Raw genomic sequence first — 16,755 nt, forward strand, 5'->3', positions numbered from 1 at the left:
ATTTTCCCATGTTGCTTTGTAATTATTTGTAATTGTCTTTGAGTAAAGTGTTATTGTCTCCTGTTATTTTTATTCCCAAGTATTTTATATCTTTATATTACATCCTGTAATAGATTCTACCGCATGTTCTTCTTGCCTTGAGAGGTGCTTTAGAATTATTTTTGTCTTTAGTTTATTGATTTTATAGCCTGAATGTTGTCCAAATTCTTCTATTTGTGCCATAAGATGTCCCATTGATTCTTGAGGGTTGAGTATGGTCAACTCCACAGTATCAGCATAACATTTCATTTTAAATTCTTCTCCTTCCACCTGCAGACCTTTGATTCTAGGATCTCTTCTTCTATTTGCAAGCACTTCCAGCACAATATTAAACAACAATGGTGATAATGGACACCCTTGCCTCGTGCCTTTGTCAATATGCAGCCCCTCTGTTAATTTCCCATTGATCAGAATTCTTGCTATTTGGTTTGTATAAATACTCTGGATCCACTTTAAAAATCTATCTCTGCAATTTAAGCTTTTCAATGCTTTTAATAAGAACCTCCAGGAAATATTATCACTGCATGGGGCTTAATTTATAAGGAAATATAATATTTATTTTAAACTGTAAACATGTTTACTGCTTACATGTTAGCATGTGGCTTAAAGTACAATTTCCATAATTTTTCAAGCACAAATACATTTGTAAGTGGTTCAATTTTTCACTTAAAATGAAGGCTTTTTTTTTTAATCCCAAAATCTTTACTATACCAGCTTTGGATGTCAGAAAGACATGAAAACCTTTAAGTTAAACATAACACTTCATGGATTTATGAGAGGGTTCTTTGTACCACATAACTTTCCATTCAATCATTGGACATGCTCTGTGTAATTTACAAGTGTACACAGTCACTGTATCAAATGGTTCTGGGATATCCATACACACAATCTCTTCATAAAGCTCCAGGACTTTCCCTCACAAAGTTGACCACAAGATTGTAAAAGTTTTCTCTTAAATTGATACTCTGTCTGGAGTTGCATAGCTGACTCAGGAATATTGCATTGCTTTTATTGCACATTCTGCAACAAGAACCCCACTCTAACCATCTATAGCACTAACAATGACTATGCATAACTACTAAAATCAGAAGGATATTTATTTATTTATTTAATCACATTTATAATCCGCCCTCCTCAGCCAAGGCTGGGCTCAGGGCAACTCGCATAAAATAGGCTATAAAAGTATTAAAACAAATTAAAACCAGAATTAAAAACCAGCCTGTACAAACACTAACCTAATATCCAAGGTGCCGCTAATGTGAAATATGGCCACAGCAAAAAACCTGCTGCATTCCACATCCCCACAAATAAGATGATTCGGGGGGTGGGGGGTAGCAGGGTAGGGAGGCCAGCATTGATAGGAACCAACCGTAGCTGGCCTCAACCATAGGCCTGGTGGAATAGCTCTGTATTGCAGGCCCTGCCAAAATCCCTGAGGTCCCGCAGGGCCCTGGTATCACTTGAGAGGCTATTGCGACAGGGCCAGGGTGGAGAAAGCCCTGGCCCTGGTTGAAGCCAGCTGGACACTTTTTGGGCTGGGCACCACCAGCAAGTTTGTATTCAAATATATTAATGCTCTCTGGGGAACATACCAGGAGAGACGGTCCCGCAGATACCATCACATGGATCACCGTGGCCAGGTCTGGGCGGCATAAGTAGGAACTAACTGCTGGGCTCCGCAGAGGTGGTACAAAGCCATCCGGGCCACAGCTGTGACCTGAACCTCCATTGATAAGGAAGCATCAAGGGTCACACCTAGGCTCCTGACCATGGGCATAGGTGTTATCTTCACGCCATCAAGAGCCAGGAGTCAGTACCCCACTCCAGAGCCACCCCAGCTGAGCCACAGGACCTTCGTCTTCGACGTGCCCTTTACGCACAGCACCTATTAAAAGACTTCTGGTGTTACAAATGAATTCTGGTGTTACAAAAGAAGCAACAGAAATAAAAAGTATATATATTAATATATATAAAAAAGAATATTTGAAAATATATTTTGGAGAACTACTACCAAACGTTCAGTGATTAGGCCACTATAGAATTTTGAACTCTTCAGTTGTCACAATAGAATTTATCAGCTACATCCATGCAATCCTGAAGGGGGGGGCAGATGCCCATAGGAGCTGGTGTGACACCTACACCAGCATCTGTGCAACCTGTGCTGTGCAAATTGGCATAGATGCTGGCATAGGGTGACTTATGCCGGTCCTCCTGGACTGTGGTGGCAGCATGGCTCTCGGACACCAGCATGGCCTCCCATTTCCTCGGCATATTTCCCCGTGCCAGCATCCTGAGATGCGTTCCCTGGGGGCGGAGCTGCCTTTAGGCAGCTTCCTAATCCTTTTCACCCCAGGAACGCCCCTCCACACTGCAGCAGGACTATGCCAGTAAAACAGCTGGCGTAGCCTTACTAAAGTCTATAGGGCATTTTTTCGCCTTTTTATTTCCAGTGTGTTTGTTTTTCTTTTTTCCGGCCAGGAAGCCTCTGTGGAGGCGACACGGCTGCACCACTCCCAGCCGCTGCCTAACTGCCCCCCCTTTATGGAATGGGCTGTCCGTCAAGCTGATTGGTTTTCAAATCTGGTACCTGGTCAAACAGGCTATCTAAGGAATTCTGTTTCCCAGCAACCATTAGAAAAGGAACAAAACACAACAAACAACTGCAAAAAATAAAGAAAAGATGAATGGGTTCTGAACACTAGAAAATCTTCTCTTCCTGATTTTTTTTGTTCCTCTGAAAACTTCACCAGAAGCACATTTCTAAACGCACATCAATGAGTATTTAATATTACCTGTGATAGCAGATTCCAAGAGCTTTGAACAGTTTACAGTCTTTTGGTTTACTCAATGCTGCCTCTATAAAGTCCTAAAAACAGAGAAACATTTATTTCACAGGTACCATCCAAAAAGTAGTTGTCACACTAGCACAACTACTCAGACCCACAGCAACACCAAGTGTGAGTGTTATGTTTTTATTTATTTATTTACAAGATTTATACCATACCTTTCTGCACTCATCAGGGACATCTAAATGGCTAACGTATTAAAAGCATACATAATAAAACATGTCTTAAAAACCATTAAAACCAAACAAAGCCACATCATAAAACAATAAAAACCAAGCTAAAATAGACATACAAAAACATTAACATAATAATTAAAACATATGGCAGAAAGGAGGGATCACTGAGGGAACGCCAGACAAAACAAAGAAGTCTTTACTGGCTGGTGGAAGATGTCAACAGAAGGTGACAGGTGAGTCTCTCTGGGGAGGGAGAGAGCGAGCTGCTGGTTCTTTGCTGGTACAAGAACTGCCATTTACCAGTAACCTGGGTTAGTGATTTGGTTTGAGGTTTACATGTTTATTAGGGGACTATTCTCTGAGTCAGTGACAGATGCCCAGTCCCTACCTAAAACTTACATCTGGAAATCCCATGAGGATTTCATCCTGTTTAACACATAATTATATTTCAAATAAATAAGTTATCTAAGAAGAATTACATTTCTAGTTCTTATGGCTTTTTGCCACCACACTAATGAAAAATCTGGAATTTCTTATATCAGGAAAAAAAGATCTATACCTCCAATGAATTAGCATACTGATCCAGTTCAGCATAGACCAGAGCCCGGTTAACCAACACTTTCAAGACCATGTCCTTGTTTGGTTCAAGAAGAAGAGTAATACTGTAATCTTTCAAAGCCTATAAAAATAAATGTCACACAGTAAATACTGCAGAATGCCAAGTCGCACATGCATTTGTGGGGGGAAGGAACTCTCCTATGAGAAAACACTCCTCTTCAAGACACTGGATGTCTACTCTTAGAGCTCATTCCTTTTTTTTTTTAATTATTTTTATTATTTTCTACAATTCAACAAAAATAAACATATCTCAACAATATATTCAGTTGTAACTACTTGTAACAAAAAAAGCTCATTGCTATTACTGAGAATATGTTATCTAGTATTCAATGCTATCTGCTATATATGACTTCCCCGCATCTTCTTCAGTCACTAATTCTACTGGTTAACACTTTTCATTTCAAATTAATTTCTAATCCTTATTTTCTCTCATACAGACTTGCTTTAAGCTATCTATACTACTTCTATAAGCAGTTTCAAGTCCTACCTAGTTATAATATTATCATCATTGTCTCTATATAACATTCTATTATTCTATAATAAAGGGATTAGACAAATTTTCCCATTAGAAATTCATCAAAGTAAATCCACCATTACTCTTAGAGATCATTCCTGAGCCTGGGGGCCAAATGGGCTTAGAAGGCGACCAGCCCCCTACGGCAGCATCCGTGACTAGGACTGTCGATTCGGTTCCATCCGAACTGAAAAACAGCTGAATTAGCCCCGATTCAGAAGTTTCTAGTTTGGATAGAAGTAAAAAAAGGTGGGAAAACAACGAGCCAAACTCAGCGAGTTTGGGCGGACGTCGGATAAATTCGTACAAATTCGGTGCCCCCGAATCAGCATCCTCCCGCGGCCAATCGGTGGCCAAGCTAGATCTTCTTCTGGCCAATCAGTCACAGATGAGTGCGTGAGCCCGGCCGCTGTGCGGCCCGGGGAGAGAAAGAGAGAGTGTCTGTGTGTGAGAAAGAGAGATCCGGGGGGGGGGGCGTGTGTGTGTGGGAAGCCATGCATAAATAGCCAATGGGAGGTTTTGCCTTGGATTTGCCGCTCTCTAGATGCACATTAAGGATTGCCTGCTCCCATTCATTCCAGTGGGCGGATGGGGGGACCCCTTCCAGACCCCATAACTCGGGACCCCCTGACCCAATCTTCACCAAACTTGGGGGTTCTTGCAAGTAGGGTCCCTCCAAGCTACCCTGAAAGTTTGGGACCTCTATCTCCAAAAATGCCCCTCCGGAGCCGCGGAAAGCCGCTAATGTGCTTTAAATGGCTTTATTCGGCTGAATTTATTCGGGAATGCCAAATTTCATGCCAAATTTCCCAGATCCGAATGGGGGAGTTTGGACTTTGGCATTTCCCAAATAAAAACGGGCTGAATTTTGCCGAATCCAAATTTTACCGGGGTTTTTTTCAACAGCCCTATCCATGACACTTGTGCCATGCAAAGTGGCACAGACATCAGCATAGTGCCACTTCCGGAAGCCCCCCAGGACTGGCGCAGCAGAGCAGCCCATGGATGCCAGCTTGGCTTCCCACCGACGTCCTGCTGGTACAAGTGCTCGCACCAGCATCCTGGGAGGTGTTCCTGGGGCATTCCAGGGGGCAGGGCTGCTGGAAGGCTGCCTCCTAACCCCTTCCAGCCCAGGAACTCACCCCTCCGAAACAGCGTTGCTGCACCAGGTTTTTCCTGGTGCAGCCTCGCTGCTCTCTATGGGGAAAATTGCCCCATTTTTGAATTTTTAAATCTAAAAAGGCTTTTTAAAGTGGCATGGACACTGGCATAGTGCCACTTGCAGCAGCCCCCCAGGACTGGCGCAGCAGCCTTAATCACAAAGTGCAAACTTCATGAAATACGAATGATTAGGTACAATTATATGTTTGTGAAAGGAGTGGTCATCTCTAATGGAGAGATAAGGTATTTTTTAAGCATATTTATTTTTTCCATTTGGAAGAAAAGAGTTTGGGGAGAGATCTTTAATTTCAGAAGAAAAATGGTATGGAGGTTCATATATTTAAAATGTAGAGACACAATAATTAAAAATAAAAGCAAGATGCTAATATTCAGAAATCTTGTTCAAGCACTTGAGAAATTTTATAAATGTTGTGAGGAAATTGAACATACATTTTTGTAGTCCTTCATCTGATGGTGACAGACTCCCCTGTTATAATAAGCCAAAATGCAAATATTGTCCAGTTCTATAGTTTTAGTTAAATCTTCAACGGCATTTTTGTAAGTCTATAGAAAAATGGCATGGTGGTATTAATGCACTTTGAAGCAATCATATAATCTGATTAAAAACAAAATAACTCTATCTCATGGCACCCATGTTAGTAAGAATTAAATTGGTCTTTATTGTAATTTGGTGTGCGGAGAGATTCCCCCTCTCATTGTAAAACTTGAGATAATCTAGTGCAGCTGATTGGAAGTAAGTACAGAACAGACTTTAAAAAGTATTTTACACAATTATCCAGAGTTGATACATCTCTGAGTACCAGATGCTGGTTGCAAATAAAGGTGTGTGTGGTTTTGTTTTTGCTTTTGTTTTTTGCCAAAACCTTTATACCCTTTTGGAATGCTGCCAGAGACATCAGGCTGTTCTTTAGAATCAAACTGTTGGGCTAAATGGTCCTTACTTTTTTTTTTTTTTTAACTTCTCTGTTATACACCAAAAAGAAACCAAAGTGCCTGGCAGCATGTCTGGATTTCTTAGAGCTCTTTTTAAAATGTTTCATATTGATCAGCACCTCACTTACAATGTAGATTCTAGAACTGGATATGGTATCCCATGGATGATTTCATTAGTACTTTAGCAAGCATCGTTTATTTATTTTACACTCTTTCTCGTTTCCCTTTCTCCCAGAGGAACACGAGACAGATTACAAATCCAATTAAAACCACAACAGAGATATAAAATATTTTTTAATGCTACTAAAAGAATTGGAACAGGTTTTTTAACAAACAAAATGAACCAAATCTGAACACCATTTCTGGGCACATCCCTAATATTTAGGGAGTGTGCACAAGTATCTAAGCCTCAGAAACCTCTACTGTTGGAAAATATTACCTAACCTACTTTATTTATTATCAATTTTTCTTTACAAAATACCTCTGTTATTGTTATTTAAACTGTGCTTAACATTTATCCAGCTGTGCAAGTTTTATTTTCCTGTTCACCTTTTTATGCACATTTATTATGCACTGTAATGACATTTCTTATGACATAATGTTCCTAAAAACATGATCACTTAAGGCAGACTATTGTATTGATTTATAAACCAGTAGATTTGAATTCTCTGCATTTGTAAGTAGCAGAGAGCTTCAGGCATATGCATTAACCAGCCAGTGGCAACAGTAGTGTACATACTTTATGTCAACAAGTTATCTGTAGTCATGTTTACCTTATTGAAAATTTTCAGTGCTCCTCTGTAGAGATGGGCTCTCACGCTCTTAGGATGAATTTTGATGGCCTCAGTACAGTTCATTATTGCTTTTGAGTATCTCCCCTTACTTCCAAAGAAAGCAGCACGACTTAAATATGCCTTTAGAGTAGAAAAGAAAAACATTACAGAACAAAACTGGGTGACTTGTGTGTCCACTGTATTGTAAAGTGCAAAACTCTGGCTTTCTTGTAATAATTTGTAAATGTGAGTAAAATCATTCATATTAAAACATAACACTAAAAGACTAACACTAAAAGACACTTAAAGACTAACAGTGCATTCCTGACTTCTGAGGACAAAAGTCCTCAGGAGGCCAGGAAGGGGCGGCGCTGGCATTGGGGCCCCCCCCACTGGTGTCTGGGCTACTTACACCACCATAAGTGGCCTCAACACCGGCGGGGAGGTGGGGGTGCCAGTCCCACTGGCATAAAGGCCCGCGCCGGCATTCTGGGGCATGTTCCAGAGTCCCAGGGGCATTCCCGGGGCGTTTCAGGGGGCAGGGCTGCCTGTAGGCAGCTTCCTGTCCCCTCTCGTCCTGGATACACCATCAGGGAAAAGAGCGAATCTGCGCCTGCTTTTTAACAGGTGCAGCCTCGCAATTCTCAATGGGGCCAAAAGCCCAATTTTAAAAGAAAAGAGCCTCTTCCCCGCCATCCCCACATGCCAAAAGCTCAGGAATGCACTGTAAGAGAGTATTCTTAAGCAGGCCTACTCAGCAACCTACTTAGGCTTATTGAACAGGGCTTCCTCCCAGGAAAGTGTCCTTAAGATTGCGCTGTAAAAGATTAACAGTGAAATTCTAGGCAGAGTTATACCCTTCTAAGTTCCTTGAAGTCAATGGGCTTAGAAGACTGTAACTCTGTTTAAGGCTGCACTGTAAGCATCTTTCTATACAATTTATTTATTTTTATATTTTTATTTATTTATTTATTTATTTATTTTTATTTATTTTTATATTTTATAAGTCACAGTTGACTTATGGCAACCCCATAGGGTTTTCAAAGCAGGAGAAGTTCAGAGGTGGTTTGCCATTGCCTTCCTCCGCACCACAACCTGGCATTCCTTGAAGGTCTCCCATCCAAATACTACAAAGGGTCAAGGCTGAGAATTTGTGCTTGATGCAAGGTCACCTAGCAAGCTTCCATGGCACGAGTGGGGACTCAAACTTGGGTTCCCCAGGTTCTAGTCCAACTCCTTAACCACTACTAGGGTTGCCAGGTCCCTCCTCTCTTCCTGCAGGAGATTTTGGGGGCAAGGATCACACACGAGCCACCATGAGCATCGTGCTCCCGTCACTTCCGGTTTACTTCCAGAAGCACCTCAGCACAACAGGACAGTTTACCACTCAAACCCCCATTTGAGTGGTAAATCGTCCCATTATGCTGCACGTTTCCAGAAGTAAACCAGAAGTGACGGGATTGCGTTGCTTGCAGCCCCGCACACACACGATCCTTGCTGTCAGCCAGCAGATGGATTGGCGGGCAATCACCCGCCATTCCAAGCCACCTGGCAACCCTAACCACTACACCAAGCTGGCTCTCACAATTTATTTTAGAGTGCAGCAAATTATTATTTTCAAAATGTATACCCTGCCTTTCTTCCCTCATCTGGACCACCAAAGCGACTAACAGAAGAGGACGAGCAAGTCACTCTGGGGGAAGATCCAGAGTTCTAGTGTCATGGCTGAGAAGGCTCTCTCCTGGGTTTTAGAAATCAGGAGCACCAGAGACAGGGCCTCAGAACATGGCCATAGTGGTCAGATAAGTTCTTCTCAGGAAAGGCCACAGCTAGCTAACCAGTCTTAAGATGGTAAAAGGCACACCTGGCCACAGTTTCCACCTGCTTATCCGGCAGTAGGCCTCAGCAGTTTAGTTTATCATTGTTGTCCTTGTTCTTCAAAAATCATGCTGAAATACTTTTGACACAGAACATTTTGAACAAAGACTCACATGTAAAGCCTAAAGAAGGCAATGTGCTGGTGGGAAAAGGTGCAGAGATGTGAGATGAGCCAAATTTCTGATGGGACCTCTACTACCTGGGGTGTGTGGGTGGGTTGAATCTCCCCTTAGCAGCTAATATTGTTCAAGTGAAACTGTATGCTCCTACTGATGAGAATTCTTAACTATACATGGAATGTGGCTATACAAAAAGAGACTGGAACTTTTTGTGAATCTTCAGTCTTTCACTTGTACCATTTAATATACAATATCAAGATTGTTCAAATTCTATTTCAATACATGCAAAAACCCAAATTGTCAGTATTACCTGAAAATGATTTGGTGAAATAGCAAGCACTTTGTTGAAATCTAATATGCATTTTTCTTGCTGGAGTTGCATTCTGCATAGTCCTCGCTCATAAAATGCATCAGCATAACACGGATACAGTTTGACAGCAGTGGAAAAAGCATCACAAGCCTGAAAGATGATACAGTAAATTTTTCTAAATATTACCTTTAGGAAAACAGCTCAAATACCAGTAATAAAGCTCATTTTCCATAATGTTTTCATATTTCTAACTTACTTTAAAATATAGTTAAATATGGCATACCAAGGGGACAAAGACATGGTGGGGTAAATTGATCTTATCTTTAATACCCATCCCAACATTTTCTTCCATGAAATTACAGGACTAATGACAAGATGTAGAAAACAAATTTTTATACATGATTTGCATCACTTAAAAGTGCCTAATCCTTTAGTGGGAGAGAACAATAACAAACTGGTAATGCTATGATCCTAAGCACTCTTAGTGCTTTGCCAGATAAATTGTTTATGCAACAACAAACATTCAGTTACTACTAGCTTGTTGAAAGGGACCTTTTCTAATACCCAAATCAGCCAAATCTGAGGATGCTTAAAACCAGAGACTGGACTCATGAACAGACAAGATGGACACTTGAAATTTCAACAACACCCCAGAAAAATCTGAAATCTGGAAAAAAAAATACAGTGGCTGATTAAAAACCCCAAATTGATAAAAGGAGCACCTGTAGCTTTAAGAAATGGATGCACTCAGTGGCTCTTGCTAGGCAACCACAACAGGCTTGGTTTTATTCAGTAAAAGGCATGGGAGAGGGCAGTGCCCTATCCAGGGTTGTTTTGGTTTTTGAGGGAGGACTACAGTTGTGCAAATCGATATATCCAAACCAAAAATAAACCTGAAATTAGCCGTTTTGGCAATATTCGGGTTTTGGGTTGACCGAATACCAAAACCCAGGAATCTGCCTGAAGCCAAATAGGCAATTCCCAAAAAAGTCGAATAATTATGTGGCTTTTTCAGGTTCGGCTATTCACCTTTGCTCAGATGTATGGCTCAGTTCTTTCTCTTATTTTTCTATCTTTTGACTGGTTTTGTTAGGGTCCCATAGATGAGGCCCTTTTGATGTAAAGGTCATGTAACCGGAGCCAACTTGGTCTGACCAACCAGGCAGTGGGTTGATCTGCACTTAGAAGATGGGGCTCACCCAGTCCTGTCCAGAGGGATATACCCTCCAATTAAAAAGCACCAGCTTCAACATCTGCTGAGCAGGCTTCGTTCTGAAGAAGACTGCTCACCCGCATGGATGAGCAATCTCCTTCACAACAGCTGCCTTGGTTATGACTTCAGCTGGCTTCGATATCAACCCACCCAAAAAAAAAACCTGCTCTCAAACTGAAGATTGCCCCGAGTAGAAGCTTCGTTTCTTCGCACCATGTGATGAACAAAGAGTTAATCTTTGAGAGAAGCTCAGAGAAATTGAGCGGGTGGAGCTAAGGAACTTACTCTCTCAGTTCTGAAGAAAGGAATTGAATTCTGTTATTGGTAACCTGCGTGTTCAGAAGCTGTGTTTGATTCTGGGAACCTGAGGATTCAGATTTGCCTAAGCCAGTGTAAAACAAATCCTGTGGTGTGACAGACAGAGATTGGGAGGGAAAAGGCCCTTTTTCAGGTCACTGGAAGGGAATAGGATTTGGGAAGGAGATATTCCAAATACATGGTGTTGTTAAGGGATTACTGTCACAGAAGTGGGTTATATCTATAGCGAGAACTAGAAGAGCGATTTGAGGAGAAATCTCCATACTTCTGTGTTTCTCTGGAGAAGAAAGATTGCATGGTCTCCAACTTCCCTTAGCCAGGCAGCAGAGTCTGACTAGAAACATCTATAAGAAGTTCTGGGAACTGAACTGAAACTGTGAACTTAATCTAAGAACTGTAATTCTGTGCTAACTAAACCATCTAAGATCTATGTCTTCTCTGGTTCTATGCCTTTCTTAACCATAGTTTTACCCTCCAAATCCATCCCTTGTACCGTGTTTAATAAATCTCTGTTTCTTGGTTGATAACTTGAAAAATCCTCTGGCGTCTTATTTCTTCTGAGGTAAAATAAGTAAAGGGGACTAAGGACAAAAATTAAAACTCCAAAATAAACATTCTAGCAAACAAGCAGTCTCTCTTTCTCTCCCTCAAAATGGGATGAAGAAAGGGGGATTGTGATAGTGACCAACGATCTCTTGAAATCAGATTTTTTCATTACTATAATAAAGGACTGTTCACAGGATGTCATTTGCCACCAAAAGAAATGTTTTCCGTGCCTTATTTTTCTTGCATTTAAGCCTTTTCCCTCCATTTAGAAGCTAATTTGCATGGATATCTTGCTATGCAACCCAGATACAAAGGGAGCCCCCAGAGTCTGAGGCTCCAGCCTGGCAATCGGCTCTTTCCACCAATCCTTGGCAATGCTGATCTTCTGAATCTGAAAACCGATGGACAGCTCAGCTCGCAAATGCCTGGAGGATGGGGGCGACCCCTTTGCTGGCCCATAAAATTGGACTCCCTGTCCCAAAGTTCACCAAAATTCGTTGACCGTCTAAGGAGAGTCCGTTGAAGCTACACTGCAAATTTGGTGACTCTACCTTCAAAAATGCCCCCACTGGGGCTTCGAAAAAATCCCCATAGACTATAATGGGCCTGAAATTTTTCGGTAAACCCAGAAATAAGACAAATACCCATATTTACTGGTATGGGTATTCGGCTTATTTCGGGTTTACAAAAAAAACCCCCCAAAAACAGGCCCAATAAACCCCGAACCCAAAATTTACCGATTTTTTTTTCCTTTGGGGCCAGGCCTGGCAGGAACCATTGGGCTTGATATTACACAGCTTGTACAATCTGGCTGCTCGCTAATGCTTCAGAGTTGCTCAGATACCAGCACATTTTGTTTAAAGGGGCAAGCATGTCCCCCCTTTACCCTAGCCAGAAAAACTCCCCACTGCTATTCTGAATTACTCCATAAAGGCTAAAATATAATTAATGAACAACATGGATTTGACTGATAGTCTGGATACACTTGGGATTAAATTTTAATGAAACCAATGGAGCAAATACAAGTGTTCAGGGGATAAAGGTGGTGCCATAACAGTTACAGTTCAACAATCTTTTATGGAAGAATCCACTTTCCAGAGATAGATTTGCCATTTAACTAGATAAGGTCCCATTTCATATTTTTTTACTTACACAAAATTACAAGATTAATACATGTACTGTTGTAACAGAGACTTGCCACTTGCCTCAACAACACCTACATCTCCAAACTTGGCAACTTTTTATTTTGAACTTGCAGTTAGCTGATTTGTATTATTATTTGTGTAATTAGAATTTAAACCCCAAAGGCAAAACGGTGTGGAAATGTAAAACAATGTGATGCCACCAGTTCTACCACTCAGACACACCCTACAGCAGTGGAAGGAATGACTGGCACCAATGGCAAATGTGACATGCCAGACCAGTTTGCTCAGCACAGCAGCTGCCTCGCTCCACCCAAACAGGTATGTAGTTGAACCAGACTGGCCTAGAGCACAGTTGCGGGACTTTTTTTTGGAGTTGGGGCAGCAATGTCATCAAGTGGGGTCCTTGTGACCCCACTCCCAGGAAGTGCTAGCAGTCCTGCCCCAGTGGTTGGTGCTGCCATGCACAGTATAGCATTGCTGTTTGGTTTATTCAGACTGAGGCAAGTGGAGGACATGTGGTGCCACCACTTCTCTGACAGCAGAAGTCTTCTGCCCCCTCCGGTGGACTTGCTCCTGTGGCCAGCTCAGTGGCTTTTAATGGGGAAGAGGTTGCAGGCCTTTTCCTGGGGCTTTATTGCACGTCATACCTTTTTTAAAGTTTGAATTGCAAGCCACCTCAAGTCACAAGGGAAAGGGGCAGTACAAATATTTAAATAAATAAATAAAACCCACATCCCTCTCCTTTTGTTTCCCAGCTCACTAACATCTTCAAAGGTAGATGCTGCATTTCATTCTGCACTCAGGCCAAAAAGGTGGAAGCTGGAAGTAAAACGAGTCCCACCCAGAAGCAGATAACTCTGCTGCTGAGCAGGGTGTTGCCCATGAAAGTGTGCCACACCATCCAAGAATCTTTTGTATCACTACAATCAGTGGGCTCAGCTTGGCTTATAAGTCCCCTGTGCATTATACAAAGGGCAGCAAGTCAAAGGTGCTTAGAGACAGCAGAAAGAAAGAGTGAATGTCCCAGAGGAGACCATAGCTTCAATTTTGGACAAAATTAGATGAAGTTAACAAATTCCCAAGGGAGTTGTGGAGTAAGTGACCTTCTCCTATCCTCTTTCTTTCCTGTTTCTGAATTATCAAAGACCAAATACATCTCCTAGGCCCAAGGAATTCCAGTCTCTGAGCCCAGGCTGAAGCTATCCTAAGAGACGCAGCTGAAGTGCTGCTTCCCTTTAGGAACAGCTTTAGGACAATGTTCTCTCCCCCTCCCCCCCGGTCCTGATCTACCTATTAATATCCTTGATGTTTGTGGTTGCTTCCACTGCAAAATTAATACATTTTTGGACTTTTAACAAACCAAGGATGAGTTCCTAAAATATTTCAATTTCAGTTCAGTGACCAAACGTTTAATTTACGATGTCTGAAAAAAACTGCAAATCCAGAATTCTAAGAAATCCATACCTCTATTAAAGAAACTTGTTCCATGTAGCACTGGCCCATAAAATAATACATTTCTGCAGCCTCAAATATACTTGGCACAGCTTTTGCAGTGCCCTTAAGCAGCCTCAGTGCTTCTTTAAAACTAGCCAAAGCATCCTGCAATAAAATGAAGCAATGCAAACCACATTAACTGATGTTTACAATACATCTTCAGAATGTCCCTTTTCTATAAGGGCATGCAATTTAAAAAAAAATGTTTGCTTGGTTTCCAAAATGACATTTATGCTTGCATTATCATTTTTATTTTCCACTGATTTCAATGGGAAACACATTTCCATCTCTAATGTCTTTATTGTTCATTCCAATTGGAATGACATTCTCAGGTGACTGCATTCCTTACCTAAGGAAACCTCTCTGCCAATTTTCCAGAAGATAGAACAAAAGGTACACGTTTATTGACAATTTAAATTCTTGCTTGCGGGTAGAGGAAAATGTTGACATTCCCAGAAGGCAAACAGCATTACAAAGGTGCTTAGCATCTCAAGACAGACAGGCAAAGTTTCTCAATCACAATTCCTCTTATATCAAAAACTCCAATAGGTAAGGGGAAAGTCTCCCAAATTAGGGCCCTGCACAGATGCTCTTTAGAAGAATAAAAAAGCTTGAGAACGTTTTCCTAGAACTCAGGGTTAACTTTTCTGATTTGTCACTGATTCTCTAACTTTTCAATACCTAATTTCATTCAAAACTACACAAATTTAAGAATTTTCTTCTAACCTTGTGCTTTTTGGCTTTCATTTGGATTTTCCCCAGAAGAACAAACGTGGAAGGATCAGGTTGCTTCTTTGTAGCTGTCAGTGCACACTCAATGGCCTTACTATGATTTTGACAAAATGACTGAACAAGTGCTTCTTGAACAATGGAACATTCAAAGGATCCTGTGAAGATATTTATAGAAAATATATTATGGTTCAAGGTATTTATTGTTTACTCTTCTTTTTCAACATGGATATAATATACAGTAATAGTAAATACAGTCCATATATAATTTTTAAAAAACTAACCAAATAAAATACCAAATAACCTTTTCGCCACCTTCATAGAACTTCAACGGCCACTGGAAAAATTATAGCCTTGAATTTGATATCTGCAAATCTCACACAAGTCTGTTTTAAAATATGTGGCTTCCTTATAACAGGTAAGACTTGCCTGAAATGCAAAACTTCTCAGAGGCTTCCTGGCCGCCAAAAGGAAATTTAAACCCATTAAAACAGTAGAAAAAGGAAAATGCCCCCATTGACTGTAGTAAGGCTGTGCCACCAAAAAAGGAACCCCCCCCCCCCCGGGAATGCTTCCCAGGATGCCAGCACGGGAGTTGCGTCCGAGAGCCTTGCTGTCACTGGCATAAACAGGGATCGGCGCTAAGGCTCCCTACGCTGGCGCCTGTGCCAGTTTGCACAGCACAAGTGGATTGCACACTTCAAAAGGACTTGCAATCCCCCCCCCCCTGTTTTTCAGTTTTGTGAAATCACTGTTGGCTTGGGAAGGGCTTCCTTGATTCTATGTAAGCAGCTTCCCAGCATCTCTTTGCCTGAGCTAGTTCTTTCTGGTGCTTTGCAAACTGCACTGTTTGAGACAATAAGTAACTCATTTACTATTTCTGCCAGTATCCATGTTGCTCTTGCACTAGTTAATGAAATGTTATCCTGTCTCTTGGCCATCTCTGCCGTCATGCCTACATGCATTTGATTGCCAAAAGTTGTGCCTGCTCTGCCCTGCAGCCTGCTTGCTTTGGGTTACCAGATAAAAGATTCTGCTTTCCTGCTGTGGCTCGGTGCTTTCCTCAACATCCTCTGTTTATTGTGTATCTCTTTTTTTATTTTTTAAAGCCAGCCAAATGAGGTAACAAATGTCACTCCTGTGTTTCCTTTGTAACCCTCCTTGCCATCTTGGGGGGCCAAACATCTGCCTCTGCCCGATCTGCAAGGACGAATTTTAATTGCCTATAAATAGGGTTGCCGGCTCTGAACTGGGAAATACCTGGAGATTTGGGGGATGGAGCCTGAGGAGGGCGGGGTTTGGGGAGGAGAGAGACTTCAAGGGGTATAATGCCATAGAGTCCACCTTCCAAAGTGGCCATTTTTGCCAGGTGAACTGATCTCTGTTGCCTGGAGATCAGCTCTCCAGCCACCAACTGGAGGTTGGCAACCCTACCTATAAAACTGGGACTCTTTCTCTTATCTGCCTGACAGTTGACCAAGGATATAGTCCCTGAGATTTTCACTGTAGTTGAATGAAAGGCAAGACACTGTAGCCATAATGTGTTTCTAAAACAAAAAATGAATTTATGCATAATGTAATGAAACCAATTTTTGAAACACAATACAAAAATAATACATGTCCTTAATCATTTCAAAGTCCTTATGTGCCTAAACAGAAAAAAAGACTGTACCTTGGCCCATTTCTGCTACTTGGTGTATGCAGAAACTTGCCAGTTCATAATTCTTCATATCTAGCAAATATTGTCCCCTGTAATAAAGCATTTAATAGAAATGAGTTGCTCAGTACTTCTAAAAGTACCTTAATACCAATAACATCTAAACATTTTTGTCAAAACCACAAAAAAAATGCCTTCAGCTTTTCATTTGCACTGTTTTCACTATCATGCATCCATGCTAATAATGCTGCCAAAATAAATGGCA

The 16,755-nt window shown here is 41.4% G+C and overlaps 1 protein-coding gene across 1 annotated transcript in view; it reads right to left on the bottom strand.

Annotated features, from left to right (window-relative positions):
• The window catches only part of TTC6 (tetratricopeptide repeat domain 6), a 60,321-nt gene that overhangs the window by 22,034 nt on the left and 21,532 nt on the right, over positions 1 to 16,755 (bottom strand). The window contains exons 7-14 of the mRNA XM_056851745.1: positions 16,506 to 16,582; positions 14,831 to 14,991; positions 14,075 to 14,209; positions 9,389 to 9,538; positions 7,082 to 7,222; positions 5,805 to 5,918; positions 3,621 to 3,740; positions 2,832 to 2,905 (exon numbers count right to left, since the gene is read on the bottom strand). Of these exons, the coding sequence (XP_056707723.1) occupies positions 2,832 to 2,905; positions 3,621 to 3,740; positions 5,805 to 5,918; positions 7,082 to 7,222; positions 9,389 to 9,538; positions 14,075 to 14,209; positions 14,831 to 14,991; positions 16,506 to 16,582 (972 nt within the window). The remainder of the gene's footprint in view (positions 1 to 2,831; positions 2,906 to 3,620; positions 3,741 to 5,804; positions 5,919 to 7,081; positions 7,223 to 9,388; positions 9,539 to 14,074; positions 14,210 to 14,830; positions 14,992 to 16,505; positions 16,583 to 16,755) is intronic.

Source organism: Euleptes europaea, chromosome 6, assembly GCF_029931775.1.
Source record: "Euleptes europaea isolate rEulEur1 chromosome 6, rEulEur1.hap1, whole genome shotgun sequence".
Classification (NCBI taxonomy): Eukaryota; Metazoa; Chordata; class Lepidosauria; order Squamata; family Sphaerodactylidae; genus Euleptes; species Euleptes europaea.